The 22,018-nt window shown below is 34.3% G+C and overlaps 1 protein-coding gene across 1 annotated transcript; it reads left to right on the forward strand.

Moving 5' to 3' along the window:
• Window positions 1–1,657: 1,657 nt before the first annotated feature.
• Window positions 1,658–19,500, forward strand: NME8 (NME/NM23 family member 8). The gene is made up of 15 exons (XM_068672943.1): window positions 1,658–1,690; window positions 1,783–1,840; window positions 2,708–2,814; window positions 4,082–4,153; window positions 5,023–5,139; window positions 5,741–5,807; window positions 7,902–7,978; window positions 9,709–9,801; window positions 11,288–11,439; window positions 12,913–13,091; window positions 13,958–14,102; window positions 14,809–14,916; window positions 15,520–15,671; window positions 16,552–16,696; window positions 17,326–19,500. Exons 1-15 carry the CDS (start codon window positions 1,658–1,660, stop codon window positions 17,546–17,548), a joined length of 1,728 nt encoding a protein of 575 aa, XP_068529044.1. The 3' UTR covers window positions 17,549–19,500.
• Window positions 19,501–22,018: the final 2,518 nt, after the last annotated feature.

A 22,018-nucleotide genomic window follows, 5' to 3' on the forward strand; every position in this document is an offset into this window, starting at 1 on the left:
TTCTTAAATCTGCCCTCACATAGGTGCAAACAACCTTGCTTATTGGCTTGGCTCTGGGCAGCAGTGGGATCCTTTGGAGCTGGCTGGAGCTGGCCCTTATCTAAAATGGGGCAGCTTCTGGATTCTTCTCACAGAATCCACCCCTGCAGCCCCATGCTTCTGAAGCCTTGTCATGTAAACTCACTACACCTAGAACTAGATTTCCTCAAGACTCGATACACATAGCAGCACATAGTGAGCTGGGACGGGGCTTCAGATGTAAATTGGAATCACTGATTTTTTTATGAACCAAGAACAACAGGCATATGTGAGATGCAAATACCTTAGAGATACCCAGGAGTTTGCAGGTACTTAAACATGTAACTCCACAAAGAAAGTTAAACCGACTTTACCTGTATCTTCTGAGCTTCATAGGGGACGCTGAGCTGCAGGCTCTGGTGGTGGTTGGAGCTAACGGCTGTGGGGCACTGTGGCAGCCATTAGAGCCATCAGGGTGCGGGCAGGCGGGGGCGAGGGGTGGGTGAGGGTCCGGGGTGGGCCTGCAGATCTGGAGGCATTTGTGTGGTGGGGTGTGTTTGTCTGGGACTGCTGGGTGCGTGCAGCTGTCCTTGAGGTGAGGTGGGGCCTCCTCACATGTGCTGACAGGTCAATACGTGTGTCTGGAAGCTCATGGACACTGGGGCATGCTCACGGAGTAGGCTTGAGCAGCTGTGCATGCAGGTCTTTAATGAAATGATTTAGTCAAAGGAGGAAGCATCAGGGCAAGAGTTCTCACATCGGCCATTAGGCCTCTGTCTGTGATCTGAAAGAGGCAGTTCTAGTGTGACTGACTGGATAGTTCAACCTCGGGACATATGTGCTGGTTGAGTTGTCAAATAGCACTGCCACTGGAGGTGACATTCCCAGTGGCACCTTCTTTTTGCCAGGACAAAGAGTACCATCTTAACCAAGAACTTTGGAAATCTCCATTTCATTTGCTGTTTTATTGTTCAGCTTAGATCCATTTGAAAGCTGAATTCAATCTTCACCCAAGTATGTTAACTGAGGTAGTTTTCCTGCCCAGTTCAAAGTTAAATAACTACTAAAAAAAAAAAGAGGAAGGATATGTTTTACTAATGGCAGAATGATGAATGCACAACCATTCAGTTTGGCAGTTCAGATGTGATGAGGCACATGTAAGTTATTGATTTACAGATATCCCTGAATACGATTTGGGAGACTGATTTGGTGTCATTTTGAGTCAAAGCTCTTTAATTAATTAATTTTTTTTTTTTCTTTGAAATAGTTCACTGTCACAGCAATTGACATCCAGGTCCTTTTGGTCATTCTTATCACAGCAATTATGAATTTGAGCAGTGCTTGAGACCAAATAATTCTAAAGGCCTTAACAGGTCAAGAAGCTGAATTTTATTGTTTCCTGTGCTATTTTGGTTCCACAACTTGCATATTGCTCCACAGAATGCCGATGTAGAGTGCTAACTTCCATTGCAGTAGGGACTTCAGAGGAGTTAAAATTTTAAGGGAATCAGAAAACAGTGCTATGTTGAAAAAAAATCCATATAAGTCAGTTCTACATGTCACAGATAAGGCTTGCTTTTCTTTAAAAAAATGTTAAATGTGCTTTGTGTTTTGATATGTTTCCTGTAATCACAGGAATATGTCAGGCAAGAAGAAAGAAATCCAACTTCAGGTATAAATCCTAATTACTTAATTCTAGAGATGAAAAGATTATCATTTTCTTGCCTTTTAAAGATGTTAAAATGTCAATCCATTTTATTTCAGACCACAATAACCAATCAAAATCAGTGGGATGAAATGTTGCTGACAAAAGGTGTAGTAGGTACTAACTATTATTCTTTCTTGACATATACAGTTTCTCATATATTGTCTGATATGTAATACATACAGCTAGAAGACTAGTGCCATATTGTCCTCTAAATGGTTATATTAATATATTTTAAATGGGTATGTTGTGCTTATGAATAATTTATATCTTCCATAATAAATAAATACATCATAAATCATACTTTACATTATTTTATCCAGTTTTATACACTGATGTTTAGAAAATGCCATTCCAATATCATATTTTGTACGGTAGGCAGTACGACATTTCTGTGGAAGTTTTTTTTCCCTGAAATCTCATAGGGCCTACATTAATACTATACAGTTATACTCAGCAGTTAATCAGACAGCATTCTGAGAGTGCATCTGCTGTATTCTCCCAGTTTTCAGTTCACTGAGTCCAATAATAACACCTAGGTTTCCTAGGAATTGTATCTGGGTAGAGGGAACAAATCTGTAGTGGGATGAAATCTACAAAAGACTGATGATGGGAAAGAAATTGGCTTATGAAGGGGAAAAGCAATATTCTGAAAAGAAAAAGAAGAATCAAACAGAAAAAGAATATAAGAGAGAAATGTAGTTGTTTGGGTTATTCATCTCAAAAACTATTGCAAGTAGATTGCTGATGTCAGAAGTAATTGAAGTACTAGAGGAAACCATGATATGTATATATTGATGTGTACATGAAGTATACATGAAGTATAATCAATACATAGATGTATACATGAAGTGTCCATTAACTAGAAGAGGACTGGAGGATGCATGCGACTGCCTTCTCAGTACTATTCCAACACACAAAGTATGTTTCATTTTATAAATTACACAAGTCAGCAGTCTGTAATTCCAAAATATTATATTTTAGTAATAGATGTATATCAAGCTTGGTGTGGTCCTTGCAAAGCTGTGGTAAATTTATTCAGAAAACTGAAGAATGAGTTTAGTGAAGATGATGTGTTGCATTTTGCAGTGGTAAGTATGTAACTTATATATGGAATTTGAATTCTAGTTTATGTTAGATGTATCTTTTTTTCTGCATGCATTTACAGAGTTGTCATTTTACTTTCTTTATACCAATTCAGTCACTACAATTTTGGCCTGGTTGCCTTTTATTCTCAATATCTCCTTATATGGCTTTGTTCAGAGGTAGATTAGAATAGGTAGTAAGTATGGAAGAAATTATAATAGAATCATAGAATCATTATGGTTGGAAAATACCTCCAAGATCATCTGGTCCAAGCATCACCTTAACTCCACTATCACCCACTCAGCTATGTTCCTAAGTACCACATCCAGAAATACTAATAGAAAGGGAGCTCACAATAATAATAACAAATAATAAAGTTATTAATAATGTAATCATAATAGAAAGGGAGCTAATATCCTCAAGCTTTTCTTTTCCTTGATGAGAGTTGCAGAAACTTTCAAAAGCCAAGCTGTATGGTTTTGTTTGTTAGTTTTGATTTTGTTCATTATTATCACATTAGAACTCTTACATCCCTGAAAAAGTGTTGCATCTTTTTTGCAAATATTTCCTTGTATTTCATTTTTTAAAAGAACAAAAAGGGGGAATTGAAAATAAATGATCACAAAACTATAGTGGTAGAAATATTCCACTACACTAGCAGTTGGTATTCTGTATATTCTATATATATATTATGTATATAGGAGGCATATATATCATATTTAAATTAGATACATTTGTTTCACAGATTCAGTTCCTTGCAGATACTGACCAAGATCATTCATTCTAATGTTACTGAAAAGTTTCCATTTTTTGATCAAAGTTCCTTGAATTTTTGTTCAGTTATTTGTTCAGTTTTTTGTTCAGAAATTTTTGGAAGTTATGTTCAGAGGTAATCTAAAGTGCTTTTTCATTGAGTTGACCACATATCGCAAAGAACTTAATAAAGTGGAAAATTTCTTTTGTCAGGATTGCATATACTACTTCTTCATTTATGTACGTTTATACATGGAAAAACAGTACTAAAGTAACATTTTTCCTTGAGTAGCTGCTATAATATGAAGAGAAGCCAGTCCCATATTACCAAACCAGCCTTTCCTTCAATACCAGCAGGTGGCATAAATACTGCTAATTGTATTTAAGATTATAGTGAGAGTATGTAACACAATAGATGATGGCAGTTTTCTTTCAGGCAAAATGTTTTTTTATACATACAAATATATGCATAAATATAAACACTTATGTAAGCAAACAATTTTCTGCATCTCGCTTCAGGCAGAGGCTAACAGTATTGAGACTCTGCAACCATATAGGAATAGATGTGAACCTGTGTTTCTCTTTTGTGTTGTAAGTACACCACATTGCTTTCTGTTAATGCATTGCTTATTTTTACATTAATGTTTCAGTAGATTAAAAAGAAATGTGAAACTATATGTCATATCTTTACATTTTACACTATATAGGATCGTATTATCAGATGTTGTTTACTTGATGCTCTTTCCCATGCCCAAATCTGTAGTTATCAAGCACATTTTTATTGTGGTTGCACATATAGATAGCCACAGCAGATTTGTGGTACCCACATTTTTGGTAGTTGCTGAGAAATCAGAGTAAGTTTTTCTGGGGTTGCCTCACATAAAATGCCTACATTTGGCTAACTGAAATGCTTATTCTGTGCACACTTTCCCTCAGAGAAAGAGATTACATTTCCTTCCACTTCAATTTTTAAAAAATAAGCAAAAAGATTGCCCTTCTTACATTTTAGCAATTGTAATGATTCATACATTTAATGTCTCATTGATGGGTACAGAAAGACTTTTTGTTGTTGTTGTTGTTGTTTGTGGGGTTTCTTTTCATTTTGGCAGTGCTAGGATTTGAATTTCAGCAACTACGGGCTAAGAACACCAATACCTTCAGAAGTCTTTCAGGTATTTGCATTTACTTTGAAATGTACTATTATTGATGAGCTTCAAAATAAATACATAAAATGAGACAAAAAAAAGGAAATGAAGAAGTGGAAAACAAATAATAGTAATTCTGAACCAGCTAAGGCATTAGTTTTGGTGTTATCTTCAGTGAGCACAGCAAGTTATGATGTTGCTAGGGGAAAGAAAAAAAAAAAAAAGACAACACAAAATATAGCATGTTCCAAAACTCAAGGAAATGTGTAAACTAAGTGACAAAAACTCACTAAGAGTTTAGTTTCTCTTTTACAGAATGGCAAAATTATTGAAATGGTGAGAGGTGCAAATGCTCCTCTTATAAGTAAGAAAATAACAGAACTAGTACAAGAAGAGAGGGAAATTGTAGCTGGACAGAAGGAACGCCCTGAGGTATACTCACAAAAAATATATTTAAATATAGAAGAATATTTTTATTATACTTCAATGGTTTCTCTCAATGCCCATGATAGTGTTTTCTGCAAAGTTTATTTTTTTGTGTTTTTTACTTAGTAATAAATGACACGTGATTTTTTTATAATTTATTTTTTTAAATTGTACGTTTTAGAAACTGAAGAAGTTTACAGATCACCCTGTTATTCAGAGAAATGGAGGGATGGGTTGCTAACAAAATGTCTAGAAGATAAACTAGTTTTAGTCATTATCCTTTTATATTTAAGGACTGACATTTTTTCATATATGACTTAGTAAGAATTCACCATATGAAAAAAAGACTTGGGAAATAGTCATGTCTCATTTTTTTGAGTGAAAATTGAGATGAAAGAACTCTGCTTTCAGTAAAAGGAAACTTTTAGCAATCTATAGCCCAGGTAAGAAAAATCAGACTAGCCCAATGTCTTCAAGTTGCAGGCTTTCCTGGATAGCAAATATGTTGCTACATGAAGAAAAAGTGTTTTAAAGATCTGAGAGCTGTGTTTGATGACTTCAGCTTCACGATGGTAATGTACTTCTCCTTTATTTGCAATTGCCTTAGGTAGATGAACTTACTTTCCTAGAAGAAAAATCATCAGAAGATTCTATTGAGGAGACTGTACCTGAGGGTAAATACACTTAGAAAAGCTAACAGAAAGTAAAAAAGAACAAACATATTTTTAATTATTTGATTAGGAATTGTGTACACCAAGCTCCAATAGACTGTCCTTTGATTCAGTTAATAACATGGCAGGTTACGACTGAAAATATCAAACTGACAGAAGGTTTTCTTCTTTAAGGAATTAAGATATTGGTCTGTCATCAGTTATTTTCAACCCCTTTCTCCAAACCAACAGAGTTCACGTCATGTGCAATATTAGTGCCTGAAACTCACTTCTACACAGTTCCTGCATTAGTGATGTACTTTTGCTGAGGTGGTGCTTGCCAACATTTGTATGTTCTACAGAAAAACAAACAAACAAACAAAAAAACAAAACCCACAACAGTATGATGTGCAACCTGTGAGGATTAAAAGAGTTAATCTGTGAAGGAATGGCATGCCTTGTATCTCAGATTGTTTTTAATTATCTCTTTCACAAGAGTAGATTTAAGGCTCACATCTAAGATTTATTTCAAGCTTGTTGTGAGCTGGAACCTACGTCTTTTCTATTCTTATTTTTATGTATGGCTACTGAAGCTTCTAAAGTTCCTGCTTTGTATATGTGCAGACTATCATTTTACGAGGTTGAAATGGAATAGGTTTTTCCATTTTCTCTCTTCTTTATCTTCCTTTTTTTCTCTTGTTATAAGGCACTACATCATTATCATGGATTAAGTTATGTACCTTCTCCTTCCCCTTCATATCTTCTTTATTGTATGGTTCAAATGGCATGTTCCTGACCTCAGCTTTAGCCTTTTTTTTCACTTATAAATCCTCTGAGATTTAGTAATACAGTATTATAAATCCTTTAGAAATTATATACAGACTTCTCACTAATCTACAGAATCTAAATACTCTACAAAATAGAATCATAGAACAGTTTGAGTTGGAAGTGACCCCAAGGATCACTTAATTCCAACCCCCCTGCCATTGGCAGGGACACCTCCCACCAGATTAGGTTGCCCAAGGCCCCATCCAGCCTGGGCTTGAACACTTTCAGGGATGGGGCATTTACAGCTCCTCTGGGCAACCTGCCCCTCACCTTTACCTTCACAGTGAAATCTCTTCCTTATATCTAATCTAAAAATCCCCTCTTTTAGTTTAAAGCCGTTACTCCTTGTCCTATCACTATGCTCCCTGACAGAGTCTCTCCTTGGCTTTCCTGTAGGCCTCCTTTAGGTAAATCAGGGCACAGTTTCAGCTTGGATTCAGCTTCAAGTTAGGGTCCTTCAGAAGCCCCAGTGCACAACACTTTGTGGTAATATGTTTCTTAACATCTGCAGGTGCCTATGAGCGTTTTTTAGTATTGGCAAGAAGTACTAGTCCTGCATTTCCGTTACAGCTACCATTAACTGCTTCTACAGTGTTTGAGATCTGATTGAATTACATTCTAACACTTTAACTGTAAACCTCAGATTCTTCAAAGAAAGTTTATAGTTTGTATTTTCTTTGATCACTTTCTGTCATTTAGTGGTTATGTGTATGCTACAGATGCTGCAATAGTATGCCTATGACTGGGAACACCTCTTGCTTTAAAGATTAGATTAGAGCAAGTCTTTCATATACTTCAACAGTTATTTATTGCAAATGAGTTCAGAATCCACAATGCTAAGGAATCAAACATCTACTATGACAAGGAATGTGTATTTTACTGGAAATCAATACTCATACAAGATTTTAACTTATTGAGTTTTCCTTTGTAATACTAATTCCTTTCAAATTTCTAGTCCTGTACATAGAAAGCTCCCTAGAGAAATCATCCATCTTAAACTGTAGTTTTTCCACTGCACCTAGCTGCACGTGGAACATGTCTCTACCGTATGACCCAAAACACAAGTTGTTCACCCAGAATGTGGATTCCAGGGATGGCCAAGTACTACCTCACACTCTGAGACATGCTTTAAGTGCTGGAGTAATTTATTTATTGCAACCACTGTTTGGCTATCTCAGTATTAAAGTGGAGAAGTGTTAAAAGAAATTTACTTGCAAGTAATGAAAAATTTGGTTGTGTATTTATTTTGATAAATATATTAATTGCTATATTATTTTTTCAAATTTTCAGAAGAAGTCACATACTCTGTTGGAATTATAAAACCTGATGATGTCTTAGAAGGACGTGTAGAAGAAATTAAACAAAAGGTAGACAAAATTTGAAAAGATTCATTCATCCTGTTTATTTCAGTGGAATAATAATAAGACGGATGATCAAATAGATCCTAATTTATTCCCAGGTTTTAGAAAAAGGCTTGTTAATGGCTCTCTGTTAAGGATAGTAAAAACAAGTATTTTGCCCTGAAATAATATAGTATTCCAATTGATACTGTTGCTTTAATATTTTGTGCCAGTAAGTTATGGCATACTGTGGAGATCAATGATACATGAAATCTATAAGCAGAAGTAGATCTTTTTTTTCCTCATATTTCAGTAGAGATAAGGACTAGAAACTATGGTGGTGAAGTTAATTCTTTCAGGTGAAGATACCTTTTCTGACTGTGCAGCATCTTTAAGAAATGTAGGCACATTTAAAACAATTAATCGGTTCACTGTGGAAATATTTGTGTTCACAAACGACTAAACACATGCTTGTAGATGGAAAGGGTGATTTACGTGCACTAGTAATCACTATAATCAGAGACTGTATACTAATAATAACAATCTCAGTGCATTGATGGATTCAGCATTTATGTAAGCAATCACACAGGGAAGAGAAATTCTCTTTCCTTCCAAAATATCATACTATATGTATTTTCACTTTAATTACAGGAATTTTGCACTGATTCTGATACAATAATAATAATAATAATAATAATAATAATAATAATAATAATAATAATAATAATAATAATAATAATAATAATAATAATAATAATAATATCATAACATTATATATATCATGAATATAAGTTAAATTTAAAATGATGTGAGGGTCTGTGATGTATGCAGGATGGAAAATCAGAGTGTTGTATTTCTTGTTTCTGCATTTACTCTATCTTGGCCAGAAAAAAAAAATGGTTCAATAAAGACAAAAAAAGCAGGCAGTGTTTGAAAGCAATTTAAATGGAGCTGAGCAGCTGCTAATTGGCTCTGTCTTTACACTGCCTTGTGAGGTGTGTACCCATACTGTTTCCACATTCAACCTTGTCAAGGCAATCTGGAAACACTCAGCAGCATCATAGGGACTTTTAAAGAGGAGAGTGCTGGTAAGCAAACTAACATTGGCATATGATCAATATTGGGGCTGGATAGTGTCTTCATTGTTTAGATATAGGTATATGTTATAAATATCACATCAGTGGGACTATGAATTTTGATACAGGTTGTGTAAGTGTGCATCTCATATGTACTTTAATTTAGTATAGTAATGTGACTTAAAATAGATAACCATAAAATAGATTTTAGTTTTGATCTTTTCTGTTTCTAAAGTATATCAACTTTATAATGGTGGCCAAAAAGTTTAGCCTATTTTTATTACAACATTTATTGACAAATATGCAGTAATATGACTATTACAATTATCATACAATTTATAATAACAATTTTAGACGTAGCTGAATTTTAATCATTCACAATGGTAAAAAATATTTATTCAATGTTAAATAAAAAGAATTATTAACCACTGAATGAATGCATACATTGAACTACACTATATTTTCCAAAACCTTCAACATAGTGGGCATTGTTATCCTGAATTCACCAAAGTGCTTTGAAAAGATAGAACTTTAGTTAGGCAAACATAGCAGTTATGTTTGGAATATTTCAGATAATTTGCATTTAAGATACCATACAAAGTCAATCAATCTTTAGATTTACGTATAATATTGTATGTATCCTTTTTCAAATGCCACTGAGTAATAACTGAGTAATTGCAGATTAGAGATGCAGGCTTTGGCATTGCAGCATCAGAAGAGAAAATGCTAACTGAAGAACAAATCAGAGAATTCTATACCAAGAAAAAAGAACAGGTAAAATAAAACAAACAAACACTAAAAACATAAAGAAAAACAGCAGATAAAATATATCAGTGTTACTGTATGTGCTTTTAAATCCTGTAATTTTTTAATATGTTGTACACAGAACAAAAAAGAAAATGTTCTCACTCTTTTTTTTTCTTACTGAGCCTTATAAAAATATAGCTTGGTAGCTGTAGTAAATCGTAGCCAACATTAGAGTAGTGAGAATAACAAAACTACTGTGAACTATGAGAAGTAGTTCAGAGGACTTTGTCCATATTGAGGAGCTATCATTTGCCATTCTTTAAGTGTAATTCTAAGCTGAAAAATAAATATGTTAAAGTGACAATATAGAATATAGCTTTCTTTGTGCTCAGTGGGAAAGATTCTTCCCAGTTTAATACTGTGCAATCTTGTTAAAGGTTCAGAGGATGCCTATTATAACAGAATGGAGAATCAAGTTTAATAGACTTAGTATCTTCAGATATTTCAGCAGAAATTGTTTCTTTTTAGTGATGAAACCACCATAGCCACATCTAATAGCTACATCGATTTCTTCTAACATGAACCAGTGTACTTTTGAAGTCACAACACTATACTTACTTTATACATTGTACTAAATGTCTTTGTGCTTGCATGCAATCAGGGTTGTGTTTTTTGAGGTTTTTCATCTTGTGAAGTGGGTTAAGTGGATGTGTAGATATGAAGCTAACTGAAAGAGAAAAGCAATGAATTGAAAGCAATATATATGAATATTCCATCCTCATATTATTAAAGGAAAAATGTCATACACAATCAGATGAGGGCGGCTGGTAAAGAAAAGATTTAGTCAAATGCATAGAAGGAGTGAAGGTTATCTGAGGAAATCAGTAATATTGAAGAGAAAGATGATATACAAAGGAAAAAAAGATGAAAAACTTACAACAGCTTGCAAAGGTATTTTCTGATGAAAATGTCCATCCACAGCATTGAAGACTGAGACTGGATGAGTGAAAAGAACATAGCAGAGAGAATAACAGAAAAGTCTACAAATGTCTTGCAAACATTTAAGTGCTCTATATTTTTAGCCAGCTACCTGATTTTTAGTTTCAAAAAATTTGCATTGAATTGTATTGCAATTTGTTATGTCACATAAGTGCTACTGCAAGCATAGCATTTGATCACATCAAGTTTCTAGATAATTTTCTTCTCTTTTGTTGTTTGCACTTTAACCTCAAAGAACATGTACTAGTTTTGTAATGTATTTTTATTACTTCATTTATCTCAGTTACTTGTATTTTAAGCATTTTATAATTTTCCTGGCTCAAATGATTGATCAAAAACCCTTTCAAACAGTTTGACAGGATTTTGAGTAATATATGCTAATGCCATTGTAAAAAGGGAGTGTCGTTAGTTACTTACAAAAGGATGTTCTCATTTCTGATAATAAAGTCAGAGTTACTGCAATTCATAGCAATAATAATAATAATAATAAATTAATAATAATTGTGTTTTTTAGCCTGATTTTGATGATTTTGTTCAGTTCATGATGAGTGGACCATGCCACATTTTGGTAATCTCTAAAAAAAAAGCAACTGATGCTATTCCTCTCTGGAAAAAACTACATGAATCACTTGAAAACATTCCTGATGAGTCAGAAAAGCCAGAAAGGTAACTAACAATGAAAATTGGAATATGTGATTAAGTTACAGTATTTTAAATACACCATAAAAGTAACATTCTTACAGACTCGTTCTTATATTCATATGTGTGCACAGGGCCCAGGGAGCTGGCAAAGTTCTTTACCTGGTCTTTCACAGAACCATCACTACAATGCAATCATAGATCCTTTGGGAACATAGACGCTCTGTGATTCCTAGGGAAAGATAATAAGCAAAGGGCACTGATCTCATGCTCATTCTGAACTAAATTTGAGTGGATTGTCCAAGGGGAACTGTGCTGTACTTAGAGCTGGTGTGGTCCATACAGTTCCACTTCATACTAATTCACCAAGACGAAGTGACTGCCAGCACTGCAAAATGAATGTTGTCCATGTTTACTTTTATATATGCTGGGAACCTGTAGATGTGACCCAAGTGACACCTGGGGACACCTGAAGCGTGCTGTGCTCCCTGGCACCACTCTGTAAAAGTGAGCAAACAAGTGGGAGGGGTTTTGTTTGTTTGTTTGTTTTGTTTTGTTTCGTTTCGTTTTTTGTTTGTTTGTTTGTTTTTTGTTGTTGTTGTTTTGTTTTGTTTTTGTTGGTTTTTTTTGTTTGTTTGTTTGTTTGGTTGGTTAGTTGGTTGGTTTTTTTTGTTTTGTTTTGTTTTGTTTTGTTTTGTTTTTTTTGAGGTACATAAATACATTGTAAGGAGTTGCTGTTCCCAACCATGGTGTCTTGGAAAGTCTGTCTTTCTTTTATGCCAACTATTTAGCAAAGAATTTGTAATGGAAAGTTAGTAGTATACACAGCACAAGACAATAGAGTGTTCACAAAAATACAAATTTGGGATCGAGTTTTATATTGCTATTTACAGAAAGCAGCAAAAATTTGCATAATTCGTTCCAAAAAAGAACCTATTGAAATAGTCTATATTTTTGGTGATACCTGCTGAACCCCTTTTTGAGTTGATTTAGTGCAATCAAAGAATATTGTATTTTTTCTGGGTGGTCTAGAGTAAGTGTATATACATTGCTAAATAAACCTTAGAGTTACAGGCAATGAAAGAATCTCTGATAAAGAGAATTTTGTAGTGCAGTTGTTCTTAGGATAATGCTTTACATGAATTAAGCATAATCCTTTTTCTGGTCATTCATTATACACTGTACACTTGTCAGTAGTAATTCTGTCTAGTGAAACAGAGAAACTATTCTGAAGAAGCTAGAGGGGAATTAGAAAAGCTGCATGACAGATTTCTCTTTTATAGCATATGACAATGAACTTTTTGAGATATATTTCTCAATAGAAATATTTCTCAGAAACATTACTTCAATTATGAATCTGATTTAAATAAAATCTGCATTTGGTTTTCTATTCTTTTGTTTCACTAAACTTTAAGAAAGTACATTTTCATCAAGTCAGCTGTTATCACAACATCAAAATGTATACAGGGACTTAAATATGATAAAATTTTGTCTCATTAGACTGGAAGAAACTCCAGAAACTAAGAGTATATTAAATATGTGTGATGTGCAAAGCAGTATAGAAGATGCCAGCAGGCAACTTGCCTTCTTTTTCCCTAATTTTGGTCAAAATAAGACAGAGCAAAAATTTGAAAAGACTTTGGCCTTAGTTAGACCTTGTCTCCTAAGAGAAAGACGAGGTAAGTTTTAATAACTTCATTTTCTATCAAGGGCATTAAAAGTCTCAATTTGAATTTCAGAAATGCTAACACTACTAATGAAATGTTGTTAGATGATCTTTTCTTCTCAGCTTTAAGTTAACAGTAATCTTTATCACGAAAAAAGCTACATGGCTGATATGTTTGATAAATTTAGAATATAAATGTCAAAATTATTTTGTTCCTTTGGTTGACTTTTCAATAATATCTTTAGGTTGCATATCTGGATGAAATTTTTATAGACAACCTCTTAGAGAAGTTAGCATATTTAAGTATACTACAGGGAAACATACTTCTAACCATAATGTAGTAGTTGATCCTTGCCTTGGCAGGTAGATCAATGTCAAGAGTGAAAAAGATCTGACCCAGGGTGTTCTATGCTGCATACATAGGCCTATACAGATAAGATTTTTACAGATTGGATCAGAAAATCTGCTGCATTAGTATGAAGCTCCATCCAAACAAGTTTACTTTTCTTCTAATTTATATTTGCCTTTCTTACTAGAATCTAGCTAGTTCCGTTCTAATTCTAGAATTTCTGTACTGGAAATAATTTAGAGATTTGAAAGACTACAATTTTGGCCTCTCCTTGTATATTTATTTTCTTGATCACTATACAGTATGTTGCTTAGAAAAGCCATTTTGCCATCCACATCAACTTCGTGAGTGTCCAGGCAACTACTGAAGCCTTTTAGCAGTTTCTTTAAATTAGTTTTCTGATCTTCAGTTAAGAAATTAATTAATTTGTAAAAATTTAAGATAGTTATTAGAAAGCCCGTGTCATTTCTGCAAAAGTGTTTAGTTAATGAATGGATGGTAATTTAGCATTATTTCAATATTTTAAACAGATTCTATTATACAAAGAATAAAGGATGATGGCTTTGAAATAGCAATGCAGAAAGAAATAAACCTATCTGAAGAACAAGCACGTGAATTTTATAAAGAGCATGAAAATGAAGACTACTTCCCTTTCCTGCTAGAGGAAATGACCAGGTAAGGTGAATGAAAAAGGAAAGTACAGATGTAGAAATGAGACTGAACACACACAACAAATAATTAACCTGAATTATTATTAGGGCTGTAAGATACCATCTTATCTGAGAGTTTAGTAAAACTCAACACAGGATCAGAAAACTGTAGATAATGAGATAATTCCCAAATACAGTACACAGATCAGATTTTTAAAAATTTCTAGTGACTCCATACCTCCATATGTAAGATGTTGAAGTCAGTGGCCAATTCCATTGATCTGGGTGAAAACATTTGAGCTGTGCTCTGAAAGGCTTCATTTAGATTGTTTATAGGAGGACTCTATAGTCTTTATCTAGATTGTGTGATGGACTCCTCGGAGTGGAAAATAAATCATATTTGGATATTGTCTTCACGTGAAGTTGGAACATACCTGGGACAAATACAAAAGTTTAGGAGCTGATCAGCATTTTTATGTCTAGTAATAAAGACATAGCCCAATTCTGTAATGTTATTGGTGTTGTGGTAACATTGAGTAACTTTGAAATATAAATTCATTTAATCTCCATAAGGTTTTATCAGACTGTAGCTGTTTGAACAGAGATAATTTTAAAATCCTCCAGTACTAGGGGTCGTTTTCCTTGTGTGGACCATATAAAATTAAATTCTTTTTACAAATTACAAAGAGTTTAATATTTGGTGTTCTTAATGCCAGTTTTCCACTTTACAGTGGTCCAACTCTTGTACTTGCTCTAACACGAGAAAATGCTGTAGCACACTGGAGGAATTTATTAGGTCCAAAGACTGTTGAAGAGGCTAAGAAGGAAAATCCGAACAGGTAATACTTAAACCATCGTTCACAGTTTTAATTTACTTTCATATTCTTCAAGTCAATGAATACCACATTCCAGCTGGTGTAACTATAGTGCCATCGTCTGGAAGCTGATGTATATTTCTGGAGCTTGTTAAGGTTTTCTTGTAACTATTGCACTGATATTTTTTAGTCTGGATGCCTGTTTTCTTAGCTAAATGAAAACCTTTCATTGATGATTTATGTTATTTGTGGCTGAGTTTCTTCAAAACATTTTATAAAGGAATAGCTAGGTTTCACCTGCTTGTAGTATTGTCCTAAGAAACTGCTGTGGTATCACAATACTTATTGTTGACAGAAATGTTGTTTCACAAAGCAAGACCTGGTATTATCTTGGAAATATAATAGAATGACAGTTGGGAAGGAAAGTATTCATATTTCATCTGGTTAATTGAAAAGTTGATTGCTCTTTCTGTAGACAGTGAATGCTTCTTACATCTACAGAGAGACTGTCAAGCACTTCAGTGGCCAAATCAACTTCTATTTGTATTTATTGGGTTCAGGTTAGTCATAGCTAAAGCTCAGGATGGCTATTCCTTTACATAATTTCCCTGTTTTCATGACTCTTAGTTTACGTGCACAGTATGCACTCGACAATGTACCAATTAATCAGCTGCATGGTAGTTCTTCACCTAATGATGCTCAGAAGGAATTAGAGTTCTTCTTCCCTCAGGAGCACACTTTGGCATTGATCAAACCTGATGCTGCTAAGAAGCATAAAGGTAAGTGATCTAGAAGGCATGGGCTATGTCTCCAGATGTTATTTATCCAAAATTTTAGCAATATACACCACAGTAAATCATGTCAGATGCATTTTTTTTTATTCTCTGAGATGCTTTTACCAAGCAGATAAATGCTTTTACAGGACTTGCATAATTCATATTGAGATCTCAAATATGACATTTCCTTTGCTTAAATAGCCTATAGCTCTTCTTCACAAGAATACTGGTGAATTGAAGTGAGAGAGTTCTCAGCTAAATTAAAATGTTTAAAAGCCAAGAATTTGTCCAAACTACCTGTCCAGCATTTTTTATTAGAGAGAAAGGCCTTCTGAAGTCATGCTACTGATTTCAGACAGTTGTCTCTACTGACTAAAAAGGAGACATTGCTGGATTAGATGCATTCCCATACTTGGCTTAACTTGACATCAGACAAAGGGAATAAGGAGGAAAGGTTAAAGTAAAGAGAACATTATGAGTTTGGAATCTTACCTAAAATTTTGCTTGCATTTTTTTTTATTATTATTATTATTTTTTACCACTGTATTCAGAGCCTCTTGTTGGCATTCTTCTTTTCTCCCCTGACAAGTTTTGTAGTCTTTTTAATTGTTAATTCTTGTTGGTTTTTATAAGTCTTTCTTCCCCTCTTGTTACAATCCAGATTGATTTTATCAGGCCAGCTGGTGTGTAATGTAGTATTATTACTACATTCCACATTCTGTCCAAAGTCAGAAATAGCAATGAATGCTGTTAGTATAGTTTGCAACAGTCTGAGTTTGTCACCTGTATAGAGATAATTTAGTCCATTGACAGTGGTTTATTGTACATTTCAATCTAAACTTCTTTAATCAAGAAAGAATGAATTTGCTTGTTATTCACCTAGATGACATCATGCAAAAAGTCAAAGATGCTGGGTTTACCATCTCAAAGATTAAAGAGAAAGCTTTAACTCGTGAAATGGCTACACAGTTTTATAAGGATCACGAAGGAAAACCTTTTTTTGAAGAGTTAGTGGCACGTATGACTGAGTAAGTGTCTAGCTATAGTTATGCAAATATGCATCATAACTTTGAATTTTCAGAGCCAACAAAACATGCAACACTCAAAGTGGGCTGAGGATGTTACACTCTGTTACTCTTTCTGTCAAGTTTAATGTTTTGTGTGTTTTGTTTTGTTTTTAAGTTTTATGATTACCTTTTAGCATGGAATGCCCTTCCTTAAAAGGAAAATTTGCAGTTCTTTCCAAATTTATGGACAGTGACTGTTATTTTGGCTTTGCTTCTCAAAGAACTCTTTTATGATGGAATCCTTGTTTTTCCCATGAGGGACAAATATTTTTCTCGTAATACTTTTAGTATAGCTGTTGATAATGATGTGTGTTTTCTTGCTTCAGAAATTATTTGATAAGAGCATTTTTAGGACAAGAAGTCAAAATTCAAATAGCTGATCATCATAATCTTTGTGATTTTCAAATACAGATATCAGAAGTTTTATATTGTCTTAAACAAAACATTCCAGAATTACATTTTAAAATTTAAACAGTTTAACATTATTTAGATAGCATAACGCTTAACATAACCCTTCACAGTACCTCTGAAGTTACAGCTAACTCTGCCTCTCAGAATAGTGGAAGAACTTTCATATATTGATTTTACAGGGGCCCATCAGTGGTAATGGTCTTAACAAAGGAAAATGCTGTGCAAGAATGGAGGCAACTAATGGGTCCAACAGATCCAGAAGTGGCAAAAGAGAGCTCTCCTGAATCAATTCGGGCTCTGTTTGCACAAGATATTTTGTCTAATGCTGTTCACGGATCGTCTACTAGAGAACATGCACTGGAAAGCATTGAGTGTATATTTGGTGAGATTGATATAGATTGAACAATTAAGACACAATCTCTGAAAAGTTGTAGTCAAGTTATTAGATACATTTGTCTACCCGACTACCTGTATTTAGCACATACATATACAAACCCATTCTACTCCATACTCTATCATTTTTTTTTTGTTATCAATCAATTTCTATATAGTAGAGCATATCAATGTAACAAGTAATGCCTGCTAGAAGTCTGATGTTAGTAATGGTTTCTTTATATATGCTTGGTACAGAGTTTTTCTTCTAGCACTTAAACAAATGTATGCCTTCCCAATAGTCAAGAGTCTGAGGTGTTTTTTGTATAGCTACCTTAAAAACAGGGTCAATAAAGAAAGGTCCTGAAAACACTATTAGTGATACATCTGCTGTGATGTAATTAGAGTCCCTCAGTTCAGGCAGCCTACAAAGGAGAAATACTAAAAGGTAGTGGAGGTACAGTTACAACATTGGCAGCAAGTGTGGGAACTCAACAAGTGAGAATGGGCCAGGAGCCAAGGATGACTGAAACACAGGGGGTGCCCTCACTGGTGGGAGCCAGGATCCTAGCAGAACCGGGTAGTCAAGTCCGTCAACAGCCCCAGACAAAGCAAGTTATGAACCAGGTACAGCACCAATTCAAGGGTCTAGTCAGGAGCAACAGGCAAGGTAGCCAGAGACAGGTACTACAACATAGCTCAGGATTAAGCCCAGGTCTGAGCTTAAAGGGGCTCCTTGGCCCATTTGGCATGAGTGTGAAACACAAGAGATTGCTCAGAGCTATTAAGGCCTACTGTGTCCCTCAGGGCCCTTAGAAAAAAATGCAATGCTTATTTATCCTTGCCCTAAACATCTAATAGTATCTATCACAAGCAGGATAATAGTCTAGATGGCCCTTTCCAGCCCAGTTGCTCAATGCAAATATATCAGAAGAAGCAAAATATAAAGTCACCTCTTACGTACAGCTACTCTTGAAATATACATCCTTGCCAAACTAGTAAATTTGTATCCTGTCTCAGTCTAATTTGCCTGGATTTCAAGAAGAACACAAATATTCTTCAGTAGCTAATACATTCTTACTTTTACTGTCCAAGCCTGTGGAAGGTAGAGATACTAAAGAATGGTATTCAATTAAAGCAGTTTATGTTACAGCATTGATTAAAAGTGCAAAGTCCAGAATGAATGAAGTTTTCTCACACTTCTCTTACTGTTCCTATTGTATTTGATGTGACTAGCTGTTTTAAAAAGCTTCCTGATAAATATTTATGTTGTGATGGGACATTTGTTATTACAGAAATTCCTCTAGCAGAAGTTGGACTGAGCATTCTCCTGGTGGCCCATTTTCACATACAGCTGCTTTACTGCAATAAACTCTACTTGAGGCAAGCCTGTAGGAAGTTTTGATTAGTGCAGAATGTATATGTCACCTCAGTGAGCTGACTTCTGAGAAGCATACCTCAGAATTGCTGTATGTTCTTTGGCTTTTTCTTTTAACTTAAAAAAACAATTAAAACTGTTCTTCCTGGCATTATTTCAGTACTCTGGGTCTTTTGGGTGTTGGCATATTATACTTTAAGCCAAGAAGCAGTCCCAGAAATGGCCTGAGTAGAGCAATTTCAGATGTATCAATTCAGTTTCTTTCCCAAGATTTTTGTTAGAGTTTTTATAGAGTTGGCTTTTATACCAACAGGGCAAATACAATGTTGAAAGTTTAGATGGGATTGATTTTTGACAGGACAGGAAATACTGAAACAATGTTTATGTCTATGTTTATGTCTTACTAGAAGTTCTTTAAACTTCTGGTGTAAGTTCACAGCCAAATAGTACATGGTCTATACGTATCATACACAAGATTTGAATACTGTAGATTACATAGTGTACTGGTTTTAGAAATTTCAGTTAGCTGTATGGGTACACTAGTTCTGCCTGGTTAACTGTGATATAATTGCATATACCGAGTTCTTGTTTTTTTAACTATTGCTCTTCATCCTCTATTACAACACTCTCAAGCATTTTTTTTCTGTTTGGTTGAACTGTTGAAGGACTGCATTTATTTGGGTTCATATATCCATGTGTGTCAGTTTTGATCCCTGTTTTGTGCTTGGTTAAAATGATTCTGTTAATGTATATTTGCTTCTACTAAATATCTTCTTCATCTTAAGGTCTTTTAGCATCTTTGTAAAGAAGTAACTTAAAATATACATTTCAAAACAATAAAAATAATTCTGTCAGCTGATGGAGATCCAGATTCATGAAGGTTTTGTCTCTTTGAGATTAAGACTTCTATAGAGTTATCAAAATGCCAAAAATTCAGAAGCATGCCAATTGAAATACTGACAGTATTTTAACAGATTATTTTACCTCTTTAAAAGTTTAACTCAACATCTAGATTTTGTATACACAATGTAGACTGACATCTGCGATTCTTTAAGTTTTATATTACTGGGACATAGACACAGATGTGATGTTTAAGAGTTTGAGCACTGTGATGAGGTAGACAAGCATTTGCATTTACAGACTCAGGAGGAATGTGTTCCAACATAAACTCCATTGAGTATCATAGATGAAAATCTTCTCGAAATTACCTTTATAGAGCTCCTCTGGCTACAATCTTACAGAAAGTCTGGCTCAGTCCTTTTGTCCATCTAAATGCCAGACTGAAAGAGAATGTGACCTTCATGGCCATTTATTTAGAAAACATTGTGTGGTTCACTGTAGAATTAGGTGTTGCAGAGATGTGATGAAAATTCTTCCAACACTAACAAAAGATAACATAATTTTCTTCAATTTTTTGTCCCAGCAGGAGATAACTGAAACCACAGGGAATGTTTATTTGTATAATAGACCACATATTTCCTTGCTTAGGAACATTAATGAAATCATAATCTGTCAGTGAGATTATTTTAAAGATCTGTTTTACTTTAAAATGATAAACAGGCTAGTTCTAAATTTCAAAATGCTGTTAAGAAGAATTAATATGCCTTATTGTAGTGAGAATTTGTGCTGTATTACTTCATATAAAATAAGGGAACTGGAAAGAAAGCTTTTTTCCCCATGAAGAAGATGGAGTTGATCAGCTTGTGGATGTGCACTGCAATAGTGGTTTTCCAATGAAGGAGGTACATGGGCAGGTCAGAACTTGCAAGTATCTATTAGCTTCATCCACAGTCCTTTAGGACTGAATGATTAACTTTCTGATTACCTTGCTCAGAGAACAAATACTGATGTGCTCTGAATATCTAAAAGCAAAAGTTTTCATCATATGGTATAACTAAAAAGAATCAAAATACCCAGAGTGTTGGTCTACTTGGGACTTCTCTTTATCACTCTGATATATCCATTAACCTTCTATCTGTAGTGTATGACATCTGGCATATAAGGTACATTAATGTTTTGATTTTAGTATTCTTATCTAGAGAAGGAGAGTGTGTCCTCCTGTGCAGATGTTTTTCTTTGTGCTTATCGCCACACTGTTTGATACACAAGCCTTTTGACAGTAACAACAGGAGCAAGTCTGATATTAATAGATTACATGGAACACCCTGAATTTCCTACATATCTAAAAAGCAAGTTTTAAATACTGTTTCATCCTCTAACAAGGCTGGTGTTTAATTTTAGGGATGTTACAGGAAAAATAGTGGCAGCAGTTGAAATTAAATGTAGTATTGCCACAGAGCCTTGACTAGGAAGGCTATATACCTCTATAGAAACAAAATACTTATTTGCAGGTTCTTGCAAGTTATTGTTTTTTACTATAAATGTAAACAATTTCTAATGTTTGCTGACCCATATTGAAGGATTTGTATTTATTTGTATGATTAATTGGAGTTGATGTGGTTTACAAGAAAATTTTGGTTGAGGAAATATTTTCAAATGTGCATTTACATTCAACCACCAGGAACAACCAAAATATGTGGGTCAATTTTGCATAATTGCAGTAAATATTTTTTCAGATTTCATTCATTTGGAATCTAGGCTACAATGGTAGAGAACATAATTTAAGAGCTGTTTGAGTATTTTGGACTGGAAAATCTTTTTGTTTGTACAGGAAGTATTTCTCAGTTATATGCAGTGACTGGTCAAAAGTAACAAAATTACAACACTGAACTGAATTAAAGTGACCGGGTCATTTAGGTCCTGTTGGAGGAGAGGTTATGGGTTTTTGTTGTTCTTGGTTTTCTTTTTCTTTTTTATGTCATTCATAAAAGAGTTCTGATTTGCATTTATGGCGAGTTTCTAAAATAGTGCCAATTATTCACAATTAGAGCAAATATTTTTTCAGGTTTCATTCTTTTGGAATTGAGGTTAGAACATTCAGTAAAAATATTCAATGGCAGTTCTTACTAAACCGGGTACACGTGTGTGGGAGGTAGCAAGACACTCTCTAGAAACATCTGTTCAATGTTCCAGGCCATTTTTATTTTACATTAAAAAAAAAAAAAAAAAAAAAAAAAAAAAAAGCCCCTCAGTAGGAAGGCAGCTATAATAACAAGAAAAAG

The sequence above is a fragment of the Anas acuta genome, chromosome 2 (genome assembly GCF_963932015.1).
Source record: "Anas acuta chromosome 2, bAnaAcu1.1, whole genome shotgun sequence".
Classification (NCBI taxonomy): Eukaryota; Metazoa; Chordata; class Aves; order Anseriformes; family Anatidae; genus Anas; species Anas acuta.

Coding starts and splice junctions, on each gene's coding strand:
- NME8 (XM_068672943.1), top strand. CDS start 1,658: ATGTCAGGCAAGAAGAAAGAAATCCAACTTCAG. Junction 4,154..5,022: donor CTGTGTTTCTCTTTTGTGTT/GTAAGTACACCA, acceptor TCTCTTTTACAG/AATGGCAAAATTATTGAAAT. Junction 11,440..12,912: donor GAGTCAGAAAAGCCAGAAAG/GTAACTAACAAT, acceptor TTGTCTCATTAG/ACTGGAAGAAACTCCAGAAA.